A 24,911-nucleotide genomic window follows, 5' to 3' on the forward strand; every position below is an offset into this window, starting at 1 on the left:
CTGGATGAATCAATCACTTTACCCGCAGGCCCAAGCTGGGATACCCTGGATGCCGAAGAGCACTTGGTACTAGCCAACTGTCGGCACATATATCCATGTGTGAGGAAATGCAACAGTTTTTGACCAGGTCTACAAGCATCAGATGGCTGCCTGGATGTCCGTTTCTCCTCGCAGAAACGAATCGGCCGTGGTACACCTCAGCTTGTCTAGAGACGGCCGATGTTACGACTTCATTCGTCTGCCTGTGTCGCCTGCAGGAACACGCATTGCTCCAGGAACCCGGTAGGCGTTGTCTCGTCAAAGTTGAGAGACATTGTCTAGAGTTGCCTTGCCTTAGACATGCAAGGCAAGTCTAGATCCTCTGCACTCTCGCAGCAGTCTCCACTCGGTGAGGCCAGTTACAAGGGCCAATGCGTCCACACCGGTTGAAGCTTCGATGGGAGTGGCTTTTACTGGATGTCAGTGAGCCTGCCTGTCAAGGGTGAGAAACCGGAGTTCCAAAATGGCCAAGCCGTGGCGTTTTAACCGTGCGCATTGTGTTACCAGGGGGGTGGCTCAGCCCCTACGCTTTGACTAGACTTGTTGACTTGATTTGTATTTCAAAACAAGCGCGCATACTCCGTACTGGAGGTGGTGAAAGCTGCCAGGAGATCTTGATCTGCTCCACACTCTGTACTGCAGCCATGGACGATGATGAAAGATCAGGAATTCGGAGAGGATTCTCGCAACTCCGGTCTACCATACGCCTTGTACGAGGTACCGCCCTCTTCTAACATCATCTAATATAGTTCTTCTTTCTGCTATTTCTATACAGCAATGAATCTAACTACTATACAGATTAAAAAGGCCAGCGCGCCTCATCTGACTGCATGCGGACAGCCAACTTTCAGTACTGGCTAGTAATAGAGCTCGTTTTCCAACTCGGCCGGGGAGATGATAATTTACTGTCTATACTTGACAATTACAAATAACGCGTCGGCGGGTTGATTGCACCTCCTGAGCTTGAGCGTTAGAAAGCTGACCAGATACGTCTACACGTATACTCGCGTATCAGATATACTGGTATATGCAGCGCCTTGACAGTGAGACACCTGGCCAAGGTACGCATGGATCTTACTACACTACCACGCAGGCATTTACATGCCTCCATGTTTCAATCACCATCACATTTGTTTCTCAGCTATTATTCAGCCTCCTCAGCTCTGATGAACTCTTGGGACATGGGGCACGTGGATCACCACTTCTTGCCATTGACCCCCATACGACAAGAGCTAGCAGAAATCGGAGTGTAGATACCGAAACGAGAGGAGAGAAGAGCCAGCAAGCATCGTGGTGAATGGGTTTAGGCGAGGCAGGGTTGTTGAAAGGTGAAAATAACCCCACTGAGATCGGAGAATTCCCGCCAGCCCGCTCTGCCTAAGCTTAGATTATGGATCGGTGCGGCGTTGAAAGCTTCTTGTTGAGCCTACTTTTACATGCGGTGGCGAATGCTAATCTCTACGGAAGCTGGTGAATGAGTAAGTTATCTCTGGTGTCATACGCATACGCAGAGGCCGTGATACTGACAATCTAGCCTCAATTAGACGAATATCCCAAGTTGGGCATTGCTGGAAAGTCAATTTTTGGAATAGGTCCACATGTTTGTTTGCTTGACGTTGCATTCGGTCTGTCAACAGACAGGGGATCGAGGGAGGTTCCACAAGGCATATCGAGAGAGAGAGAGAAATCGTACCAGTAATACTCCATGCACACACGCACGCACACAAAGGAACAGGCCGTGGATGGACCAAGTTCGTCCGGCATGCTGATTGCCGACCCCCTGGCAGAAACCGGGTAGAGAGGCGCAAGAGTCTGGGTAGGGGTAAGCGAGAGAGAATGAGAGAGATTGGGGGCCACGAGGGACGCTGCGGGGGTGCCTGTCTAAGACGGGCATGATTCCACGACATGGTTGTTGGCCCGCGCTATGCAATAAAGAGGAAGATAGTTGTAATGACAAGCTCTCTTTTTCCTACCCTGCCGGGCTCGGTTCACGCCCATCTTTTTGGGAGCCCTGCTGGTTCCCAGGACAGGGCACTGGGATATTGATAGAAGCGCGGGGTTTGCAGTTCGCGAGTGAGAAGCCAAGGATTGCGTTTCATGCTAAGTCGAGCTTGGGAGCTCATCAAGGTGTCCCTCTCTCTTCTTGTCTGTCTCTGTCTGACACCCACTGCCCCGACTTTGGCTTTTTTTGGAGTTGCATCCCGATGCTTGGACGGCGATATCAATGCGCTGCATCTGCATTGATATTGCCAGGGATTATTTTGGTGAGGGGAAATAAGAGAAGAGCAACAACGAACGTCCGTGAGCTCTTTTTTTTTTTCGCTTTCCCAGTCATCCGGTAAAGGCCTGTTGATGGATTCATTCGGGATTACCAGCGGGCACTTTGTTATTATTGTCTGTGATGGCATTATGCAGGATGCCTTGTTTCAACTGCTAGATTGGGAGAAAGGTGTACCTATAATTAGGTGTAGTCGTCCGTCTTATACATGGTAAACGGGTAGATGATGATTTAAGCCCGTAATACAGCTTTTTCGCTACTAATTAACCCGGATTACGATGTTTGGGGGCTAGATATGATGACTCTAATTAACATGATTTGATATGGTGAGCAGAGTTATGGAAGCAACAACAAAAAATCTGTATCTTTATTCTATCGTCTTTTTCGTTTCAGCCGTTCAAAGGCCATCTCTACCATCGCTTAAAACTCTATCATCCCAAAATCTCAAATGATTCCAGCACATGCCACAAAAAAGGAAAACAAATCGAAGTGTTCTAAAGCCAATGCATGGGGTTCGCCGAAGCCGGTTTCAGGTCTCAGCTGCAACAAAACGTCGAAAAGTCCCAAAACCAAACAACAACCCCCTAAGTTAACCCTCATCTTTCCCAAACATGTGTCTAACCAGAGACTGGCGTGCTCGCCGTAAGGCTGAAGTTCTGTAGTTGTTCCGTGATGGGCTGTGCAATAGCCACGACCTCTTCTTCCGACGAAGTTCCTGTCTTCTGCTGCTCCACAGCAGTTTCAGCGCTTGTGAGTCCCTTTCGGATAGCTAAAACGCTGTCTACAATGACGGCATCGATGCCTTCTTTGACCTGACGCTACAATGGTTGTTAGTTCGAACGACGAGACGAAAAGAAAATTGGTAAAATAATGTGGCGTTTGCCAGCGGCCGGAGACTTACCTGAACCATCATCGGGTCGTTATTAAGCGTGCCGTAACTGACACACACCAACCCATTCTCCTTCACAACCCTCACGAGGCGGGGGCTGTTGATCAGGGGCTCCGCTGCGGAAACAATGCCGAGAAGGTTCCAGCGGCTAGCGAAGCGGATGGCCTCCTGCAGCGATGAGGCTCGGACATCTCCGACAGGGGAGACGCCGGCATCTGTCAGGAACAGAATCGGAATGGAGGGTTGCTTGAAGCTGAGACACAGACAAATATCCGGGTTGAAGGAGCTGAAGATGATGTGGCGCTCCCCCGCCAGGTCGTAGACTTTAGACAGCACGGTGTCGCAGAAGGAGTTTAGTTCCACCGCATACGTATCCATCTCGTGTTCCTCGCTTTCGTGGAGCATAGGATACTTCATTTCAATGTTGAAACCAATATGTTCCGGTAGCTTTCGGAACAAGTCTTCCAGCGTCGCAAAAGGCGCCTGAATAAAGTTGCCTCGCGAGTTGGCCTTGTATCCCTTCTCTTTGAAGTCTCTAGTGTGTTTCATGCGCTCCTCCATCTCTTGTTGCAAACCGCTACCGGCATAGCCCATTGACTGTGACCGTTGCGGGGTAAAGCTGTTGCTGCGCGTGCGGCCAACAGTCGATTTTCCACTCTGGGCTGGGCTGTTCTTGCGGTTGCTGTTGTTTCTCCTACCATCCGGGTTGATGTGCAAGAACTGCTCCAAAGTGAGCGTGTGAACAGGAGCATCGATACCAGTTTCGCTGACAAGAAAGTCGTGGTAGATGACCGGGACATGGTCTTTAGTGAGCTGCACATCAAACTCGACATATTGAGCTCCAAGATTAGCCGCAGCAATGAAAGACGGTAGAGTGTTCTCGCCGAGCTGAAGAGACTTGTTTGAGGTAATGTTCTTTCCGAGACCTCGATGACCAATGACCATGGTGGACGAGAGCTTTTTCCAGTACGTCTGTCTGGAGGTAATCTCCATGTTGGGGTGATAGAAGGGTGTAATAACCAAGAAATTGAAGTTGACTGTTCCAATGACCTCCAAGCTGCTGTTCATAATAGGCACGCACAAGTCGCCTTGCAAGTTCATACGGCCAGTACCAAGTGATGGCTTGACAGACGACATAAGGGCCACGGCACGGCCAATCTTGTTCTTGTTGTTTCCAGAATAAGTTGGGACAATGTCGAAAAGAAGCTTGACTTTGGATGCGTCTCGAGTTGTAAAGACAATCGGCTCGGTGGCAATATGCTCGTGAACCGGGAGATCAATAATAGTTGACTCTCCATGAGCCCCGTCGGCGGTTACCACGACAGACAGAGCTGTATCAAGCTGCGTGTTATGTGCCTCTGCGAGAGGAACGCTGTCAAGGGTTACCGCATCAAGCTTCTTTCGAATATCCATAGATCCAAGGCTAACCAAGACCAGGCTTTCATTGGTCAGGTAGCGATGACCGAACGTCTTGACAAGCTCAGCTGGTCGCGGCGCCGGCGGAGATCCATTTGAACGGCGGCCGTCAATGGAGGATGAGACCTCTGTAGGGTTCAGTGGTGGAGATGCAGTCACGGCTCTGGTAGCAGCCTCTGACTCGTCAGTGTGAGCCGCGAGAAGCCTCGCGATCTGCATATGGCCACGCAAAGAGGCATGCTCAGTTGCTGTCCAGCCAGATGCATCTGGCTTGAGGATATCTGCTCCTGCATCGATGAGCAATTGAACAACAGAGAGCGAGCCGTCAACAGCAGCGACGTGCAAAGGAGTCCAGGCATAAGATTTCTCTGTGATTTCCACATCGGCCTTTTGCAACTTGCTCTCTAGGATGACACGAGCACACTCATCGTGCCCAAATCTGGCTGCAACGTGAAGAGCCGTCTCGCCCGTCTTGTCGGTCCAGTTGACATTAACACCCGCATCGACAAGCATCTTGACAATAACAGTGTAGTTGGATTTGGTAGCAAGCGCAAGGACGGCGCCAGACTTGGCAACCGTCTTTCGGATTTCCGTCTTGGCTTCACTGCTGCCTTGCCAATTCTCTCCCTGGAGCAGAGCCTGGGTGGTTAGAGGATGGCCGCCGATGACGCTGAGATGGAGTGGCGCGTAACCATCACTGTCTTGCCACTCAGGGGCATCGATTCCGTCCTTGACGTCAAATTGATTCCACTGCTGCATCCTGGCCATGATAATTTGGCACACGACAACGAACCCAAACTGGGCAGCATAGTGAAGCGGTAGCCGGCCAAACGTGTCAGGGCTCTTCAGAGCACCTCGCTGGTTTTCAGACATATTGTCAAAGAGATATTCAAGAATCTGCACCGCTTCATCGTCCTTTCCGAGTAGAGCTGATTCGTGCTTGTTTATTTCCTTGACTTGGACGGCAGAGGAGACTGCAGGCTGCAGATGCCTGTTGTTGAAATGTGTGCCAACAGGAACGGGGTACGTATTAGCGTCCTCGTTTGTGGGCGCAGATTTGGTGCGGCCAATGTGAATGACCAGGCGGTGGATGCAATTCCGTCCATTGATGTCTTCCGGCTCATCGAGATCTTTGATGTTTTGCAAAAGATAGGCAATACAGGCCCGGGATCTTCCTGAAATTGACCGTTGCAAGAGATTGAGCAACAATGGCTGTGACGAAGTCTCTGATGAGACAACATGAGCATCAGCCAATCCAGATTTTAGCGCCTCAACGTCATTGCTGCGGACGGCCTGCTCCAGCGTATCGAGCTGGGCCTGTGGCATATGAAGAAATACCCTAGCCGAGGATCTACTGAAGGAACGAGTAGACCGCTCTGACGTGGAATCATCTACGTTCTGCGCGTCTCCCAGCACCGAAAGCCACCGGTTGATCTCGCTGAGAAGTCTGACGACATTTCCATCCCGCGCAAATGGCTTTGGATCAACCTTTGTTGAGATGTACTGGTGCTGAGAGGCAATTCCGGGCACCTTCTTGTCGGCCTTTTTTGTGATCTTGACAAAACCCTTGCGGTTTATTTCACCAAACCACTGCAGGTTTCTCAACTGACTTCTCAGTTCCAAGAGCGCGCCCATGACCTCCTCGATCTCGTCCTGGTCCAGAGTCGCGACGACATCGGGCACGCGTCCATAGCGATTCTGTAAAAGATTGACGCGTCGGCAAGCCTCGGCGTACTTTTTGTTATAAAAGGAGTCGACATCTTCAAGGTTGCGGTCGAGGGCAAAGGAAAGCTCTGCGTGGAATGAGTTAGGGAGGAGGCTCGGCCTCAAAGAGAGAGAGTAGCTTTCAAGGCAGCCCACCTGCTGGATCTACGGTTTCGCCATTTCGGGATTTCTCGGCGGCGGCCTTGACGATTTTCTTGAGGCCCTTGTAGTTGATATAGGCGCCGGCCCATTCAGGGACTTGGTTTCGCGGAAGGCTTTGGGAGAGGACCGTTTTAGTGAATGCCTCCAATTGATCTCGAGCAACTCACTTTCGTCCAAACTTCATGGTTTCTTCCCAACTCGCCCGGTTTTTCTTATCTTTCCTCTTTCGGTATGCTTCTTAATTTCAGCCTGCTTATGCCGATTGATTGGTCAGAGCTCTGTGTGGGGGTTTCTGTCAGACGTTTTTTTCCCAACTTCCGATGGAGGGGCAGTTTGTATCAAACCGTTGTATGAACGGCGATCCGAATTGTGGCGGTATGGTATTATCGGGAGGGTAGAAAAGTGTTACTACTCACAAAGCAGAAGCCCAATCTCGCCAATATTCAAAGAAAGGACCGGTGAGAACTGGAGAAAGAAAGTTAGAGCACGGAGAGAGACAGAGAGCCTAGATTTGCCGGGGCGGTAGAAGAAGGCAAAAGATGCAGAGCAATGCAAAGCAGAGCAGACCGCGTGATGATGACCAGCCTCCACGTTCCTCAACAAGCTCTAACAAATGCGGGTAGCCACCAAACAATCCATAGCCCGGCGGCGCTGAGTCTAGATTGCTCGCAAACTCACGGGGGGGAGTGAATGATGACGGAGCGGAAGTGGGAAGCCGAGGACTTACTTGCACAAGCACAAACGAAAGGGTTGGGTGTTATCGCAGACACATAGGTGTGATAAGCAACTCGGTCTCTCTCGATCAGCGACGGATTGCTCGCAATGTCCAACAACGACTCGCAGGGAGCAGCCAGTGGCGTCGGTCACACGTCCGTGTTCTGATACTGTCTCTCGGAGGTTGAATAAGTTATTTGCTGGCAAGGCTCATCTGACATGCGGCAGACAGGACAGGACAGGACAGGGTCCGCAGAAGCGAAGTTCGGAGGCCACGCCGCCTTTTTCAACGTCGTCCGGTGGAGATGGATCTTTGGAGAAGGGAAAAAAGAGGAAAGAGGAAGAAGAGATCAATCAGACTGGTTTGACTCTCCACCCCATCCATCACCACCCACTTTTGGCAGCGTCACTAGCGGTCATAGCATCAGTTAGTAGGCGACAAGACTGGAGGTTTTTAGTACTCGTATAGCAGCCTCCATCTCACAACAGGCCAATTCACTCGCTCAGTCGCTGCGATAAAAAACCCAACCGACAAACTTACCCAAGCCCAAAAAAGACCAGACCCTGAATCGAAGCTGCGCGCCACTCGCCCCGGTGGAGCACCGTGTCTGTCGCCTTCTGGAGTCCCCCTGAGAGATTCCTTGCAGTGACATGAAGCCTTTGGAGCACATGGACCACAGGCGATGCTTGAGTGGACACGCCCGCGCCTCGTGACCGAGCCGGCTCTTCCATTCCGGTCTTGCCGCCAGGCCAGTTCGCTTTGCCGCTTTGTCTCACTGTGACCCGTCCGCTGAGATCGCTGAGATCCGCTGAGAGTTAGCGGGCTGAGGCGCTGCCAGGCACGACCGCACATCGCTGTGGCGCTGGGTTTTGAAAACCAGACACGGTACCAACAGCACTGTAAGCCTCGATATTTTCTGCGCTAGCCACCGCCACTTCTCCAGATCTGAACACGCGCTGGGCCAGCTGGAGAATCACCAAGTTAAAAATGGAAGTTGGACACATTGATCGTTATAAAACTCGTGCCACAGTAGCATTGAATTTGGGTAATTGATGCGGTCATCATCGTCATGCTCGTACTGTACAGTAATTGGTGGCTTCTGAGCCCCAGTTCCCCAGTTCCCCTCCCACCAGAAAAGCGCCGGTATGCAACATCCCAGTAAATGTTGGTCCATAACCAACTGTTCCATATACAAATATTTGATATCAAGTAATACAATACGATAAGTAGTTCTCCGTAAATAATGGTAGAATGTTTGTTCAAGTATGGCTTCTTTTTTTTTTCTTCTCTCATCCTTCAGTTCTCATCATCCTCTCATCAGTCAAGGCCATTCTCCGAAGCACGCCGCCTTCACTTGGTAGACAAGTCGGCCAAGCTGGGAGCAATTGCCCAGGCCTCGGTCTTATGAGTTTGGACTCAACTGTGTTCCCATGGTCGAACAATTCCAACTTCTCAGACCTTGTCGCATATCTGTGCAAAGACATGCCTGACTCTGCGTGCGCGGGTTCTTCGGAAAGGGGTATAGTATCTGGAGAAGCACGGCTGCGCTCCGTAGCATCTTCACTCTCTAGAAGTGGCTGCGGTATCGATCCAATCAAAGAGGGGCTCTCCATGAGTTGTGTCAGCTCTTGATCCAACTGCTCGCTTCTTTGCGTGGCCGTCTTGCCAATATGGAGTGCCATTGAGGCTCGAAAGGTCCGTGAGAAGTCGGGGTAGAGGAGCTTGCTCTCGATGGAGATCGTAGTCTTTCTCACAAACTCATACTCTTTCCATATACTCTCCAGTTGCAGCACTCTGCTTTTGCTCCTGTATATCTCTGTTTCGGATGTCGGCGTCTCTTTCGGGGGTCCGGCCTCTTGGGCCAAGGTGTTGAGGAGCTTCGTAAAAGCGGGACCCGAAACCTTCAAATTTACTAGAAGCGACTTTGACGGCTTGTCTAGACCACCAAGACCACATATGTCTAGCAATACTCGTATTCGGTCGGCAATGTACGAGGTATTCTCGCTATCCCCTCCCACTCTAAGCAGCCTCTGCAAAGTTGGCTGGGATCGTGCGAAGCTGGAAGTCAATCGAACTGCAGCTTTCCAGTCCAGAGCATTGATGCATTCATCAAGGAAGTATTTGACTGAATCCAAGCTCAGGTTGACTCCAGACTGCACGCATGAAATGAAAAATGCCGCAGCCTGGTCAAAGAGCTTGAAGTGAAGCAGGCCGTCGATAATTTCCTCTACCAAAGGTTGCGAGAGTGGTAGATGGTCCCAGATATAGTCTCCGGTAAGAGTTCGGCGTCTAGAGTCCAGGGCCCAAGGTAGGAGATTTGGATTCTCTTCAATGTCCGATACGTGTCTCCGGCGAACTTTTGCGCCAGTTCGGTTGTCGAGTCCGGTAATGCATGCGAGGGCTCGTAGGAATCTTCCATGGTTATTAGTGCATTGGTAGTGATTTAAGATGGCGATGAATGTGGATGGTGTAGGTTGTAAAAGTCGGTATTGGAAGAACGAAGCAACTAGTGCCTCGGCAAATGAATGATGGCCTGATTTGTTAAACGCAACAATGAGCGTGTTGTAGGTGTGTATATCTGGCGGGTGTGATGAAACTAGCAGGTTGTAGCAAATCCTGCCAACTTTCTCCTTCATACTAAGATTCGAGGCAGCAGCCAAAGATCTCAGCCGCTTGTTCAACAGGATGGTGTTGTCCCGAGCTCTATCTGAGTCGATAGATCGGAATGTGAACCCCTGGCCTCCTTTCTCCAGTAAATTCCGGGCTTTTTGAAGCGATGGACCGGACTGGTCTTCAGGGAGATATCTTGTACGGTCCAAAAGTTTCCGAACAAGGGTCTCTGTACTCAGGGATTCGCGAAGCAGCTGGGCCTGGTTCCGGGGTTCTCGGTAGTATCTCCCATTTGCACTCTCTTCTTGCATTATTGCGCCTTCGAGTCTATCGTAATCCATCTGCCTCTTGGAGTTCCGCAGTGGATGGTCTGAGCAGCCGTAGTGTTCGTGCTTTAGAGCTTCGACAAGATCGGATGCGCTAATGGTTGCTGGCTGGTGTATTTCCTTCATGTAGGGACGGTTGTTGTATACCTTCTTTAGGCTCTGCCATAGCGTATCCATCTGTCGAAGACTAAGTTCTGGAGCTGTTGAGTCGTCGTCCGAGCTGGGCCGTTGCCGGCCATCCTGAAGATCGGCCAATTCCTTTCGAACTTCGTCTAGCTGACGATCCAGCTCTTTCCTGCGGTCATCCTTCCTAACAGCATCTACCAAAGCTGCTGTGGCGAATACTGAGCTGTAGCATGCTGTAAAGAGCTCGGCGAACGTCGGCTTGCGGCGAGCAGAGACCGGTCTCTTGCCCAGGGTCTCAATGGCGCTGGTGCAGGCTTTGCACCCACTGCGAGGAGCCTTTCCGGCTCTAGAGAGAATAGTCTGCATCACCCAGGCATTTGTATGCACATGTGAGGTTTCCGAGCGAGGCGGCGCGAATTATGGCCGTCAATTGACGTTGAAGCTCCAGGTGTAATGGAAATCCACGAAAATCGAACGATGCTCCAAGAGAGGTTTCTACGACGTCACGTGATCCGCCAATTCCCCCACCTCGATGAAATTGATCTCTCTTACACCATCTGCGTAATTCATGGGAGCCAAAGTGAGAATAATCACGAAATCTTTATTTCTTTCTTTCTTTGATTTCTTTCTCACATCTATTTTCATACGTTACAGCTTGGGAATACGCAAAAATGTTTGCCCTTGTACTGACAGCAGAGCTGACGGGGTATGTGCTTTGATTTTTGCCCCGCGATCTCACAGAATGCAGTCACTCACATGAAAACAGTGTGACCAACTTGCGCCCCGATGATTCGCAAGACAACCCGTTCTGGTACATGTTCAAGGTCCAGTGTACGTCTTGCAGAGAGACTCATGAGAACTATGTTGGAGTAAACCGCTTTGTGCGTTAATCTCTCATGTCCAATACTGTCCACGAAACTCACACTCTTGAGCAGGAAACCAACGAAATGAGCGGCAGTCGAGGCGAGGCCAACTTTGTTTGGAGATGCAAAAACTGCAAGGTATGTTTTGCAGTCACTCTAATGAAGCTGTTAAACAGATTCTAACATACCTTGTTTTCTTATAGCGAGAGTCATCTGCGACAATCAAGGCAGCTCCGGCAGCCTATGAGCAGGGAGAGCCCCCCAAGCCTCAAAAGGTGTTTGAGTTTGACTGCAGAGGCTTAGAGTTTACAGAGTTCAAGGCAGAGGTATGTCAAGGGTTTACCCTCAGCTGATCATATGAGATTCGATGCTGATAATGCTTCTCTTGAATAGGGCGAGTGGCTGGCCGACGGAATTGACTCCGGCACCAAGTTTACTGGAATCGAGCTGATAGATGGAGAATGGTTTGACTATGACGAAAAGGCGGGCGAGGAGGTCAGCATCAAGGAACTTGTATGGGAAATAAGGAGAGCGTAATGTACAAATTGATTCTAGTTTAATAAATAGATTGAAAAGCTCGTCCAACTGCGTATCATGGTAGAAGTGCTTCAAGTGCCCGATTAAATGCACTCCCCACAAAATCATGTAGACACCCCTGCCCCACACTTGTCCATCACGGTGCTGAACTTGAAAAGCTTCAAACTTGTCCCGACTTTTATTTACTGCAGCAGCTGGACAGAGCAGCGCAACTCACCACATGGCAGCCGTCACCGCAAACTCCCCGGCAATCACCTTCCTCACGGACGCTGCTCATTTACTTCGAGATACAGCTCCAGAGACATCGGCACATCTCCTGAGCCAGAGAGCAGGGCTTCTATACTCTCACGACATGGCACCCTCAGACCTTGAACGACAGCATGTCTGCGCTGCCTGCGGGCACATCATGATCCCCGGACAAGGAACTCAGCTGAAGCTGGAGACATTGAGGGCCACAAGGAGAAAGACACGGTCTCCCAAGACGACAAAACCTAGCTCTGCGCGAGAGCGATCCAAGGATTGGACGTGTGGCTTCTGCGCCAGAGTCACCAGAATCCCACTCTCAGCTCCCGAACCTATCACGCGTCATAAAGCTTCGAAGGCAAAGATGCAAAAATCCTCGGGCAATGTCGAGGCACAAAAACCAGCCACTGCGAACGCGAGCAGCAAGAAGCGCGCCAAAAATCGCAAGGCCGGCTTGCAAGCTCTGCTCTCTGGCCAGCAGCGCCAATCGAACTCGCTGTCACTTGCAGACTTTATGATGAAATAAATCGGCGTACCAATGACCAATTACCTTGTCAACCATCCTTACCCGGCGACCAAGACGACTAAATTCTCATCCCGAATAACGGCAGCGCTGAATGTTGAAGAGCAGTGGAAAACGAACCACCTGATTTTCATGCGCCAGCGCCAGGCAGATGCATCGGGAACGTTCTAGTGCAGGCCAGCCTGTATGACATAACCGCGACCGTTAAAATTGCCCCTCCAAAAAATTTAAGACCCCGCCGTCGAGCCAAAACACTGCAGGGTGTATTTTTGCGACAACTTCAATTTTTTTAGTCGTCTTTTTTTCCTCGTCTCTTTTCCCCATTCTTCATTTTCGTGTTTTCGCAATACCCAAATCAAAATGGCCGCCGAAAGCGAAAAACAGAATTTCTTCGAGCCCATCGGAAATCAGGCGCAGGGCCTAGCAACTGGAACAGATGGCGCTGCCGCCGAGGAGGACGATATCAAGCCCGTGGACGAGATTGAGTCGCTGTGCATGAACTGCCACGAAAATGTCAGTTGCCATATCATTCAAGCCCCCCCGAGACGTCGTGATCATATACTAACCAAGATATCAGGGCATGACAAGGCTCCTCCTTACCCAGATCCCCTACTTCCGCGAGGTCGTCATCATGTCTTTCTCTTGCGACCACTGCAACTTTCAGAACAACGAGATCCAGCCGGCCGGAACCATTCAGCCCAAGGGCACGCACTACGAGCTGCGATTAACCACCCTCGCCGACTTCTCTCGTCAGGTCGTCAAATCCGACACCGCGACCGTCAAGTTCATCGAGATCGACCTCGAAATCCCTGCAGGCCGCGGCCAGCTGACAAATGTAGAAGGCCTACTAACAGGCGTCGTTGACGACTTGGAGATGGGACAGGAGGCGCGCAAGGAGCAGGCTCCTGAAATTTTCGACAAGGTTGCAGATATCATTAAGAAGAGCAGGGCCATGCTGGCGGGAGAGTCGTTCCCCTTCCGCGTCTACGTCGACGACCCTGCCGGTAACTCCTTCATCGCGCCCGACCTCAAGGACGGTGTTGGCAAGTGGGAGAAGCACGAATATGCCCGTACTCCCGAGCAGAACCAGGCCCTCGGTCTCACTGATAGCGACGCCAACGCCGACCCCACACTCAACAACCCAGGCCTCACTGAGGATGGCGAAATCATCCCCAACGAGGTTTACAGCTTCCCAGCCACATGCCCCGGCTGCATGCACTCCTGCACAACACACATGAAGATGGTCGACATCCCCCACTTCAAGCAAGTCGTGCTCATGTCGACTGTGTGCGACGCCTGCGGCTATCGCTCCAACGACGTCAAGACCGGTGGCGAGATCCCCGAGTACGGCGAGAAGATCATCCTCGAGGTCGATGGCGAAGTCGATCTCGCCCGTGACATCCTCAAGAGCGAGACCTGCGGCCTCGAGTGCCCCGAGCTCGAGCTTCACGTCAACCCAGGCACCCTAGGCGGTCGCTTCACCACCGTCGAGGGTCTCCTCACGCAGGTCCGCAACGACCTCCACAGCCAGATCTTTGAGGCTGGCGAGGGTGGCGACTCCCTTCGCTCCGACGAGAAGTCTCAGTGGGATAAGTTCTTCGCCAACTTGGATAACGCCATTGCCGGCACCAAACCCTTTACTGTCATCTTGACAGATCCCTTTGCCAGCAGCTATGTCCAGTCACTGGTTGACCCCCCAGCACCAGATCCCAAGATCAAGAAGGAGAGATACACAAGAACAGAGGAGGAGGAGGAAGAGCTGGGTCTGGCGGATATGAAAGTCGAGGGATATGAGGAGCCTGAAAAGGAAGAGGCCAAGGCTGATGCTGAGGCAAACTGAACATGTTTTTAACATATGATGATGAGAAATAAAGTAAAAGTAAAAAAGGGCATTTCAAGACATAGGATATGGGCTTAGAAAAATAAAATATTTTCCTGAATAAAAAAAATAACAATGAGTCTCGGCTACTAAGTCGTTGTGAACGTCTCCCCATAAGGCGCCTCAGCAACCTGATCTTTTCCTTCTCCCTACTGAGAGGAGACAAAATACCCTCAAGCCATAAACAGATATGCGGTTCATGTTTTCATTATATTGCACAATAAAATTTCGCAATCTGCGCCTTTCGTTGGCCCACCTGTCGCTGGTATCAGATCTTATTGATGATCCCATTTCACGCCATGTCTGCTACTAGGTACTGTTCATTTCCATCTGGATAACGTCATTTATTAATATAGAAAATACTTCGAACAAGACATCCTCCAAAGAACAAAAATATCGGAGCCATCATCCCATTCCTCCTCAGAGCGCATTTTCCACTTGTGATCGAGGCCCAGTTGTAGGGCGAGGTTGCCTTTCTTTTTCGGTCTGGGGCCTTCTGTCCGAAGCGAGTCCGATCATAGAGATCTCTTCCTCGCGGGAGAACCTCAATCAAGCTCCAGAGTTCTTCGTTCAGCGTGATGGGAGAATCGTTGAAGTCTATGATCACCAAGTCTTGGCCGAGCGTGATATCCTCAAAAAAACAAAATATTCTCAAAACAACAAGACATTCTCAAAAGAACAAGACAGCCTCAAAAAAAAGCAAGACATCCTTAAAATAATCCGCCCATCCAGCGCAACCAAGCCACCACAAATTAACCACGACCAAAGAAAGCCACATGGCGACCCAAGACAAGAATTTTTTGCATCAAAGATTCAGCCAGACAGCGATGACTTAGGAAATCCTGAAATAGGTTTGCCATTCTTTAGCTCGAGACATAAAAGGTAGCAGAGTGGCGTCGTAAACTTTGGGGCGTTGGTTTTCCTCCCTATACCTAGTCAGCTTCTCTTATCTCTACTTGTCAAAGGGGTTTGGATACAAACCAAGTGTGCCTTTTTTACTCAAGGCTTTCTCTCTTGGGGTCAGGGTTGCGAAATGCCTGGGCGTCCTTATGTAATCCCTTGATATCGTCAGGTAATCCCTGGTCATACCAACCAAGGATTTCCTGGCACTCCTCAGGGTAGTCCTTACGGAGCGTCTGTATCTCCCCAAAGATTGTCTTGCACTCGTTTAAGAGCGCAATACGGTATGGCTGGAGGTCACAACCGACATCCTGGCCCACATCGTGGAGAGCCATACGGAATCCCACGATCGTCCGATGGAACTGCTTGATCTCATCACGAACTATCTCGAGCTTACTGCGAACCCTCTCAGGGAAATTCCGCATGTCCTTTCGGAAGCCCTGGATAAAATCGCGAAATTACTCGCAACTAACGCGCATTTCATGATATGAGAACGCATAACGGGGGAGGGCGAGAATGTCAAGCTCTTCTTGTGAGAGCTGATACTTGATATCGTCTTTCATTGTGAAAAGGTGAAGTAGGCGTAGGCGGGGATTCTGAACGACGGTGTGGAAACGAAGGATGGATGGAGCGAAACCGAGAACGGGGAGGGACGAGAATATATAGGTGCCTGAGATAAACTTTGGTCGCAGAAGTATAAGGTATATGTACCTAGAAAGAAGTTTTGCTTCTTACCACTATTAACTTCCTATGAGTACCGGGCAAGGTATGGGTACCGACATGTATTCGACACCTTAGATGTACTATTACCCAGCATCCCGTGGCACAAATGTAGTGGTAATACATGTACTCAATGAATCTGATACCTTACAGTAACCTTCAATTTTCCCAAGCAGGAGGGTTCAGCTGCTCGATGGCTGGCTATCACCATGGGTTCAGTGCTACTCGGAATTATAGCGAATTGACCGGGTGCCTCCCTGAGTGGTCTGGGTACGTGTTGACGATCCATCGGAAGTTGAGGGTCTGGGCTTACTCCTTGACGTTGATAAGATGGAGTTCCCATCCATCCCATTCTCGATGATCCGCCAGGGGTGGTGTAGGTGCCTGAGTTGATGATCGTCTTAATGTAGAGAGTCCAGCTACTACAGCGGGATATTAGGAGATCATTACTATAGCCAACGGTACGGTTCTTCAATAAGCTGTTCAGATACCTCAAAGGGGGTTCATAAGTTGGATCAAGGTCATCCGGCTGGACCAAGGCCATCCAGTTGAGATTATTCATCAAAAAGACCTCAAGGGTGACCACACAGGTATTTTCAAAGGAGGTACCCTCACCTTCAATCTTTGAGGTTCATCCTTTTGGTATTACCGGGCTCTGAAGAGAGTACCTAAGGAGTTCCAAGTGACAGGCTTATGATGGGATACTGAGAGACCAAAAATATGGAAGTTCTGGTCCCTTTTGTGACTACATCCGGGAGGAAAGGTCACGTCTCTGCGTCGAAGATAGTCAAGTTAGGCAATGGGGTCGTAATTTGCAAAAACTTCAAAGCGCCAATCTCGCTCCGGAACCTTACGGTGTGGCGTAGGAAGACCTTGAACCCATTCACGAGAGATGCATTGTGGGGTCTCTAGGGGTAGAGATGAAGACTCCCTCGGATTGACCACCCACCCCCTGGGCACCCCTCAAGCATTTATTATTCTCAAGTTTTGCAGCCTAAGTGAATTCAACGAGGGTCCATGAATTTAGTACCGACCAAGACTCCCTTCCATCTAGTTACGGCCATCAACGTTAGATTCACTTAGGCTACCTCAGTCCTCATCCAGTTTGTGTGGCTCACCAAGGTCAAGAGTGACCAAGTCATGGGCATTGTGTTCGTACGTCTTCTGATTTACTTTTTCTTTCCGTAAGGGTTCATCTCTCCTTGATTGTTTGCTTGGGGACTCTCATCTCCCTTAGCACTGTGGACTTCCCCTCAGGGAGTTAGCACGAGGGCGTTCCCAACTGGGCATCTGGGCGTGGGAGGATGTGGTGAGACGGGGGTCTCTCACCATATCTGGCGATCTTTGGTAGCTCTCTCATCAGATGGTTGTATGGAGTTTTGTCTTGTTTCTTCAACTGAGATAATCCAAGAGAGTGTCCTTCGAGGAAGTCCAGATTTTCTACGAGGGTGGCTCCAGACATCCTCCCTTCAAATTTGGGGCACCGTCTTGCAACTTCTCTGTATTGCTTTAGAGTATCCTTTTACACGGTGACAATGATGCCGAAGGCATCATTTTACAGTGTGTAATATGGCTCGGTCGAGGCAAGTCATACCCTACTTGAAGGAACCAAGTCAAGCGGTGGGAGCGGAACCAGAGAGTTGGAAATTTTGGACCACAAAATGTTACGCCTGAAGCTCGCTTACTCCACACAAAATTATGCTCTGGTTATTCCTTTACATGTGAATTACGTTTGCCTTCTGTTTGTGCGGTCGCCGCTTAAATGTGATAGTGTGACATATTATATCATGGAGCAAGGCTGGCTCACCAAACCACCCCCAAATTGAAGGGCCACCTTTTCCATCAGCACCACGCAGCACCTGTAAGGTTTTGCTGATTCTGAGTTCTCCATAAGCAAAAATGTACTCTCCATGTCAATTGAGACATATGAGGGCAAGTCTGACTCTGTGATGAGCGCCCAACCGGGCCAAACGGGACGGGGAAAAAACAAAAAGATATCGAATGCGAGCTGCAGGGTTCGAACCTGCGCGGGCATGCCCACTGCGGATCGGTTATTACGTCCTAAACACAGCGCCTTAACCTGTTTGCACTGTTAGCAACTCGAACTTGCGACCTCTCTAAGCGGGAGCGGGGATACAACGTACCACTCGGCCAAACTCGCCATTTGCTGTTGAAGAAACGGAGAGATATTCTGTTATATCAAGGAAATGAGGGCATCGTGAAAATAAGTACATGCGAAGTGACATGTGAAGACCCTGAATTCCGTTTCTGGCTAGCCATTGTCGTGGGAGAACAATTCTGGGAAGGCACCGCGCCGTACCTGCCAAACTTGCAGCGAAAAAAAACAAATGCCCAATCACGTGTCCCTGACGTAGAGAACTGATACGAAGTAACTCGTATCTACTATCAAGCTCACAATCTTTTGGTGGTGAGAATCTGAAAATCCAACCCCACCTAAGCATCGCGATAGAATCAATCTATGCAACCTTGGCAGATTTTTTTCCTTCTTTCCATCACCATTTTCATTTCATTTACTGACGGTGCGATGGCATGATTATTTTTACTTTGATTTCCGGCAGCAAGATTTACGCATGCAGGGCTTTGGCGAGCAGATGATTCTTTTCGTGGCGCCTCAGGCATAACGGCAGCAAAGAGCGCAGAATTTCGTTTGCGCCGTCACGCATCAACCCTGCGATCCGACTATTCGGCAGCATCTAAGTCTGCATTTTCTCTCTCTTTTAGACGGCGCACCCCATACAGACAAGATGGCGTTTGACGACGACGATAGCCCGCTGGCAGCGGGCCCAGCTCCTACAGATGGTGAAGGCGGCGCCCCGACGGTGGAGGAAACTCTAGAGGACGACATGCCCGACTACAAACTGTTTGCATCCGCGTTTTCGAAAAAGGGCGTCTCCAGTCAGACGATCCGGAAGGGCGAGAAAGACTTTGAAACGCACGGGACTAGAGCTCAGGACGGAGCGCTGGAGTCGAGTCGCAGGGCGCTGGAGGATGTTTTGAGCTACACAAGGATACACAAAGGCGATGCGTGGGCTAGAGGCTGGTGTTTTCCAGATTTCTGGATGGACGAGACAAACGTTGCGCTTGATTACGAGGGCATGTGGCTGAAAGATCGTGTGGTCGTTATGGAGCACGAGAAGGGAGGTTGGATGAAGGACATTGGAAGAGTGGCCTCTGGAAGCAAAGATCAGCTCGGCGTGGGAAGACTATGGTTGCTTCCCGAGGAAGCCATCTATCTCGTTGAGAGAGGCACTATTGACCTATGGTGGCCATATACCGACTTTGAAACCCTCGTGCCCAAGGGAAGCGCTACTAGCGGACCGCCTCGGCCTGGCTTTGGTCCGGACGATTACGACGTTGGACTACCGCTGAGCCTGGAAGCTGCATATTCGCTTTTTATCGGCTACGAGGATGAGCAGGGCAAGACAACGCTGCCCAAGTACCAGGTCTACGCCCATCTAAAGCGGGCGGGATTTAACATCCTCCGCGCGCCGCCTGAACAACCGAGACCAGAGCCAACGGAGCCTTCGCAGACACTCTGGCAATGGCTCTTTTCCTTTATCAAATGGGAAACGGGGCAGGATGGGAAACATCGACAGCAGCCATTCGGGCCTCTTGTTGCGCCGGGACTGTACCGGTCTTATCGACCTATATACCAGCAACTAGCCCTTGTGCCTCGACACAAGCCTCTCCCTGTACCACCGAACCCATCCAAGCCAGAGGATCCCTTCCGAGTGCACTTCCACGTATGGAAGCCTGGCGCGGGCGGGTTCTCCAAGAAGAATCCTCCGCCCCCAGATTTCCGAATTGCCGTGGCCGACACGGCCGACTCATGTCTTCCAACACTGGAACAGATTGAGACATTACTAGAATCGACACCGTATGATCCTGCGCCAGAAGCATGGCGAGGAAATCCCGGGAGGCTGTATCAGCGACTAAAGCACGGGCATAGGAACGTGCTTGTGGCTGTGGTGGACAGAGGATTAGTCAACTTTATGAGATTCGGAGAGGGCGCATTTGGAGAGGAACAACTGTTTGAAAGATTCGATAATAGAAACAGCGGAAGAGGAGGTAAGAAAGGCGGTCGCGGCGGTGGTCGCGGCCGCGGAAGAGGGAGAGGCCGAGGCAGAGGAGGGCGGTGATGAAACGGTTAATTATCCGGTTGGCGGAACATTGGGAGTTGTGGGAGTTTCACAACTACGGATCTCGACATGAATTTTCGGAGGAAAAGAGACCATTTGCTTTCTATGATACACGGTGATTGTTTTGTGTCCCGCGACAACTCAACTCTCGGTCCCAAGGTTCGGGCTTTCTTGATACGGTACGCTGGAACGCAACAGCATTCTTACGAAAGCGACGGGAGTTATGAATCTATGTTTACAAGCAACGGAGCTATGGGTGGGGAGGGTTGAGAGAGTTGGGCCACTGGGGATGGTACACGTCTTTGAGTTGCCATGATTCAAAGAGCAATCTGTAGGATATATTACAGGGGTGTTCGTTCTATTTGCGCATGGATGAGTCTATCAGTACCGCGAAATGGCGTTCCACAAAGTGCGAGTCATGGGCTATTTACAGAGCAATGAAACGGTCAAGGGCAGTTCGAGTCGTATTCCGGATCCGGTAATTAGTACTACTTACGTTGTATTATTATTAGGTAGCCTAATTCTTTTGCTTGAAGGAAGCGGGCACAGTGTTGATTATGGCGCAATCGCTTTGTTTGCACTCTAGGATGGACAAGAGGGATCCCGCATTTGCCAAACTGGGCAATAAAAGGCGACGAGTTTGCGTATTATCGTATTATCTCATACGACAGACAAGACAACTAGAGGAGGCCAACGGCACTTACCGCAACCTCGGTCTAAGGCTGATTCGCACGTCCACCTTTATCGCCGAAACAGTTGCAAAAGCCTAACCTGGGCAAATCAGTCGGAATTAAAAGAGGAAGTAAGTGCGAGAGAGATACGAGTTGCGATAACTTTACTGTAGCACTTTCAACCGGCTCTGTTTCTATCTAGCGTTGCTAATGATTACATCCAGATGACACATACAAGACAATCAACGCACACACGCCCCCTTGCAATTACCCAAACGGGGAAGGGGAGATTGTAGCTGGAATTGCGATAATTAGATCAAAAGCCCCGTAGGTGAATATAGAGTAGACAAAAAAAAGGACACCAGATTACACACACCCCCCTCCCCCTCTGGAAACAAAAAGGGCGTGAGACGAACGAAAAAAAAATCCCATTGAAAAGGCGGAGAGATCCACACGTCAGATTGGCGGCCCTGCATGCACTGATTGACTCGGCTTTAGAAAAGGCGAAACACTTACTTGATTTGGGGGACCGCTGACACTTGAAAGCAAAAAGCGATACTAGTTGCTGTTGAAAAGGCTCGGGGGGGTTGATTGGACGGCGTTTCCTGGATATGTTCAAGGGGAGGATGTTTTACGGGGTCGGGTATTGATGGTTTCGCAAAATGTTCGGGGTTATGGTTTTTTACGAAGTTACATGCGCAGATCCGTGATACGTAGCATGAGACAATTGAGAAAGCCGATGATTAATCCGAAAAGGCCGGGTGATAATATTGTATTAGACAAGATGGCGAGAGGATTAGTTGCTGAGAACCTTTATGGGTAGTAATATGGAGTAACCGAGATGTGATATTACTGTCATCCCTAGTACTATCTCGCACGCTACTCCATTGATGGATGCAGAAGGCAACGGGAATAGGAGATCCGGTTGTGTGGTTAGACCGTATTCTTGATTCCACAGCAAAAAGGCCGATGAATAGTCAGACAACAAGAAGAGTAAAAGATAGGCAGATGAAGGGGTTAAAAAAGCCGACGAATTGGCACGGGGCTATGCGGAAATATGTCTTCCCCGTCCACAAAATCTCATATCATCAACCTCTTTGCTCCCGTAAGCAAGATTATGGCGGCCTTTTGGGGGGGAGAACCAACGGCCGTTTCAAGGGCACAACGGATTAGAAAAGAAGACATACTATTTAACCCAATTTTATTTTTCTGACGGCCTTTGAGTTTGTGACATATCTTGGCGAGCTAGCCGGGTCAATGGTCAACCATGCCAATCAATAAAAGTGAGCATTATTTTGTCTTTATTTGTTATTATATCTCCGCTTTAAAACGACACGAACTTGGCCGAGCGGCCGCATTGACATGCCAGGTGTGAGTTTATATCGGGAAAAATTCCCAAACAAGGATGCCAGCAATAGGAGCTTGCGTTTCAAGTGATGAGATTAGAGAAGTGGGAGGAAAAAACGTTACACAGGAAACATAACTAAAGAGAAACTCATTCGCAACTCGCCAAGGAAAGGGTACTACCATCCCCCTCTTTTTTTTTATGAAACATAGAGACGGACTTTTGTAGCCTTTCGTACTGTGTGTCTTTGAGGGGTTTCGGATGTTTGCAAATCAGCGTGCGTGCGTCAACTCCTCTCGCAACCCTCAATGCGACGCTTCGTCTCAATGGTGTCTGTCTACGTGTTTAACATTTAATCTTGTCCCGTGTGACTTGTTGTGCCGTGGCGGCGTTGACCAGCCATTCAGGCAACACCAGCTGTCCGACTACTGCTCTCTGTGGGCTGCATATAGCAGAGCCCAGGATCCAATGGTTGTGGTTTTCAATATCGGCTGTGGCCAAACGAGAACGAGACACACACGCACATGCGCAACGCACATGCACATAACACATATGCACTGTACGAAGTTGCGGTTGCTTCTATCGAATCGCCGTATCTCTCTCTCATCATGTCTCTTTCATTAGTTTCCCTTTTTTTTTTCGGTGTGTGTGAGTAGGTTTACCCGCATCGGCGCTTTTTGCTGTTTCTTCCTCGCAAAAAGTTGACAATCTGGAATCAAATGCCAAGAAGCTTAGAGAAGCGCCACGGACAATGTTACTAGCTGGCTGCAGAGTTACGGAGCAAAAGGAACTACCCTAGGTACTACCTAACCCAGAGTACGGAACCAAAAGTGCAGTGCAGCGCGCTGTATCAAGAGCAACAAGGAACGGCCATTACAGATACCCGGTCAATCTTGTCAATGGATGTCACTTTACCATGCCGTGCCCCGGCAGCAGCAGAAAAAGACGCCCTTTGTTACAAGTGCTAGTATGAGTTAGTGCATGTTGGTAGGGGTCCGAGTGAGAAAGTGAACAAAGTCCGTCCGTCCATTAACACACAGCGAAACCATCAGCATGACTATCCATGAAGGTGAATGAATAGGCGAGCTTGCCGAATTACCCTACCTGATAGGCAATTACGGGAATAAAGGAGAAAGAAAAGCAAAAAGTAATGATGACTTAAGATGACTTAATCGAAAGAATACAGTAGACAAGCAATGAGTAAAAAAGCAAGATGGAATCATTCGGTGGCGCCGGAAGAATTTTGGTCTACACTTTGCACCCCCCCTGGAAGAAGCTTCTGTTGGTTCTTCCGAAGAGGAAATATGTACGAACCACACACAAGCATTGTCTAGGTATCCGGAAATCCTCCCCCCTTCCCCCATTCCCCGCCTACGGTAGTAGTAACAAAAAAGCTGAAGACTATCGGTGGGTCTAGCGGTGTTTTTTCTTATTCGTCTCTTTTTTTGTGTGTTTCCCTTGTTGCTTTTTGAGCAATTCCCACTCTTTGTAGTTTTGAATGTTGTTTTTGATCCGAGACAGGCAAATGCTCACAACCTTAACCGGGGGCTCCTCTTTGCGGCGCCTCGTATGTGTTTAGCTGTGCCTAGTGCTGCATTTGGAATTTTATTTGCTTAAATTAATTACTCTATTTTACGACTTGGTTGTTCCAGCCCGTTCCCAAATACAATGAGCTAATTTGCGCTAATGCAGATGGACGATATACTACAGCAATTACCCAACTGGGTATAATGATGGGCATCTGGCAAAGTATAATGTACTGGCTGTACTTTGCATCACACGATTCTCGTCTCGACTCGCCTCGACTCAAGAGATTCCCGGGAGGGTCGAGCGCATAGGCTAATCGATCAGTCTAGGGGAGTCGCCCCGGTGATGCCAAATGCCTTTGAACATGCAGATGTCCCTATTAGTAAAAACCACCTACTGCCTATCAAGGTAACTCTATCTATCGGCTACTCTGTTTGCCGGACCAAGAAAAAAGAGGCGTAACCCAAAATCCTCCCATTACCCTAGAGGTACAACACAAAAGAGTGCGGCCTTTTGCGGCACCAGCCTGAGTGGCATGTCGGCGGCACAGTTGCATGTAATCTGGCCTGATGGGCTGCGCTCTATCAACCTTTTTGTGTCGGCCCAACGCAGCCACGAGGCGTATCTGCCCAAGAAATCCAAACAATGTCTCTCGCCCTGTGATAATCATTCTCCGTAATTAGGTTGCGCTAGTTGGCGGCACGGTCAGAGGTAAAGTTTTTAGCTGTAACTTGCACACGGGTCTCGCGGGTTCTTTTATGGAGCAATGTACAAGTACATAAAAAACACGTTCCATGCGAAAAAAACAAATCAATTCAATGCTAAATAGTGCCCAGTGCTAACTAGTTACTGCAAGCCGGGGGATGTAGGTGGTATGATATGATATGACACACAAGAGAAGGACAAAGACGCAAGGCTCCTCGGGAAGTCTTCCCTTGGGCGCCCAATTCCTCATTTTGACCGTTTTGAGTAGTTGCTGCAGTATTCTGCTTCAAGTTGACTCAGCATGTCAAATCGCTTGCTTTTTTTGGGACGGCCTGGTCTCGAGGGACGAACAGCAAGCAGGGCAAGTAAAAATAAGCATTGACGGGCTGATGCAAGGAAGGTAGAAAATACCCCAAGAGCTGGGGGGGTCCTCCGTTCCCCCAAAGCTGACGTCGAAGGGGATCTGCTGGGCAAGCTAGTACGACTCGGTGCAAAGTCCTGTCATCAATAGTTGATTGTCCCTTTTTTTTTTTGTCGAGGTTTGCCTAAGACCGCCAAAGGGCTCCATCACTA

At 49.8% G+C, this 24,911-nt stretch overlaps 7 protein-coding genes and 1 pseudogene across 8 annotated transcripts; 4 read left to right on the top strand and 4 right to left on the bottom strand.

The window, feature by feature from the left end:
- Positions 1-2,656: 2,656 nt before the first annotated feature.
- Positions 2,657-5,934, bottom strand: V8C40DRAFT_253968 (glycerophosphocholine phosphodiesterase). Its single transcript, XM_083217729.1, has one exon. It carries the CDS (start codon positions 5,493-5,495, stop codon positions 3,099-3,101), a length of 2,397 nt encoding a protein of 798 aa, XP_083069526.1. The 5' UTR covers positions 5,496-5,934; the 3' UTR covers positions 2,657-3,098.
- Positions 5,935-8,210: 2,276 nt separating this feature from the next.
- V8C40DRAFT_253980 (uncharacterized protein) lies at positions 8,211-10,709 on the bottom strand. The gene has a single exon (XM_083217730.1). The coding sequence runs from the start codon at positions 10,629-10,631 to the stop codon at positions 8,493-8,495; it is 2,139 nt and encodes a 712-aa protein (XP_083069527.1). The 5' UTR covers positions 10,632-10,709; the 3' UTR covers positions 8,211-8,492.
- A 119-nt stretch (positions 10,710-10,828) lies between these two features.
- Positions 10,829-11,707, top strand: V8C40DRAFT_253981 (CXXC motif containing zinc binding protein). The gene is made up of 5 exons (XM_083217731.1): positions 10,829-10,971; positions 11,032-11,146; positions 11,201-11,266; positions 11,332-11,454; positions 11,522-11,707. The coding sequence occupies exons 1-5, from the start codon at positions 10,937-10,939 to the stop codon at positions 11,663-11,665; spliced, it is 483 nt and encodes a 160-aa protein (XP_083069528.1). The 5' UTR covers positions 10,829-10,936; the 3' UTR covers positions 11,666-11,707.
- On the top strand, positions 11,647-12,534 carry V8C40DRAFT_253984 (ribonuclease P Rpr2/Rpp21/SNM1 subunit). Its single transcript, XM_083217732.1, has one exon. It carries the CDS (start codon positions 11,886-11,888, stop codon positions 12,432-12,434), a length of 549 nt encoding a protein of 182 aa, XP_083069529.1. The 5' UTR covers positions 11,647-11,885; the 3' UTR covers positions 12,435-12,534.
- Positions 12,535-12,791: 257 nt separating this feature from the next.
- On the top strand, positions 12,792-14,271 carry V8C40DRAFT_277032 (zinc finger-containing protein ZPR1; the record flags this gene model as incomplete). The annotated part of the gene is made up of 2 exons (XM_083220921.1): positions 12,792-12,944; positions 13,009-14,271. 2 exons carry the CDS (start codon positions 12,792-12,794, stop codon positions 14,269-14,271), a joined length of 1,416 nt encoding a protein of 471 aa, XP_083069530.1.
- A 1,034-nt stretch (positions 14,272-15,305) lies between these two features.
- V8C40DRAFT_269310 (uncharacterized protein) lies at positions 15,306-15,773 on the bottom strand (the record flags this gene model as incomplete). The annotated part of the gene is made up of 2 exons (XM_083220067.1): positions 15,306-15,650; positions 15,684-15,773. The coding sequence occupies 2 exons, from the start codon at positions 15,771-15,773 to the stop codon at positions 15,306-15,308; spliced, it is 435 nt and encodes a 144-aa protein (XP_083069531.1).
- Positions 15,774-17,932: 2,159 nt separating this feature from the next.
- V8C40DRAFT_t177 lies at positions 17,933-18,091 on the bottom strand (annotated as a pseudogene). Its single transcript has one exon. The product of its transcript is annotated as a tRNA-OTHER (tRNA).
- A 604-nt stretch (positions 18,092-18,695) lies between these two features.
- V8C40DRAFT_277033 (tRNA splicing endonuclease subunit SEN54) lies at positions 18,696-20,963 on the top strand (the record flags this gene model as incomplete). Its single annotated transcript, XM_083220922.1, has 2 exons — positions 18,696-20,019; positions 20,935-20,963. 2 exons carry the CDS (start codon positions 18,696-18,698, stop codon positions 20,961-20,963), a joined length of 1,353 nt encoding a protein of 450 aa, XP_083069532.1.
- Positions 20,964-24,911: the final 3,948 nt, after the last annotated feature.

Source organism: Trichoderma camerunense (assembly GCF_050948025.1).
Source record: "Trichoderma camerunense strain CBS 138272 chromosome Unknown V8C40scaffold_18, whole genome shotgun sequence".
Lineage (NCBI taxonomy): Eukaryota > Fungi > Ascomycota > Sordariomycetes > Hypocreales > Hypocreaceae > Trichoderma > Trichoderma camerunense.

What these genes read in the sequence shown, in the direction of transcription:
- V8C40DRAFT_253968 (XM_083217729.1), bottom strand. Translation starts at nt 5,495, where the DNA reads ATGTCTGAAAACCAGCGAGGTGCTCTGAAGAGCCCTGACACGTTTGGC.
- V8C40DRAFT_253980 (XM_083217730.1), bottom strand. Translation starts at nt 10,631, where the DNA reads ATGCAGACTATTCTCTCTAGAGCCGGAAAGGCTCCTCGCAGTGGGTGC.
- V8C40DRAFT_253981 (XM_083217731.1), top strand. Translation starts at nt 10,937, where the DNA reads ATGTTTGCCCTTGTACTGACAGCAGAGCTGACGGG. An exon ending in GGAGATGCAAAAACTGCAAG is followed by an intron (nt 11,267 to 11,331) that starts GTATGTTTTGCA and finishes GTTTTCTTATAG; the next exon opens with CGAGAGTCATCTGCGACAAT. An exon ending in TTACAGAGTTCAAGGCAGAG is followed by an intron (nt 11,455 to 11,521) that starts GTATGTCAAGGG and finishes TCTCTTGAATAG; the next exon opens with GGCGAGTGGCTGGCCGACGG.
- V8C40DRAFT_253984 (XM_083217732.1), top strand. Translation starts at nt 11,886, where the DNA reads ATGGCAGCCGTCACCGCAAACTCCCCGGCAATCACCTTCCTCACGGAC.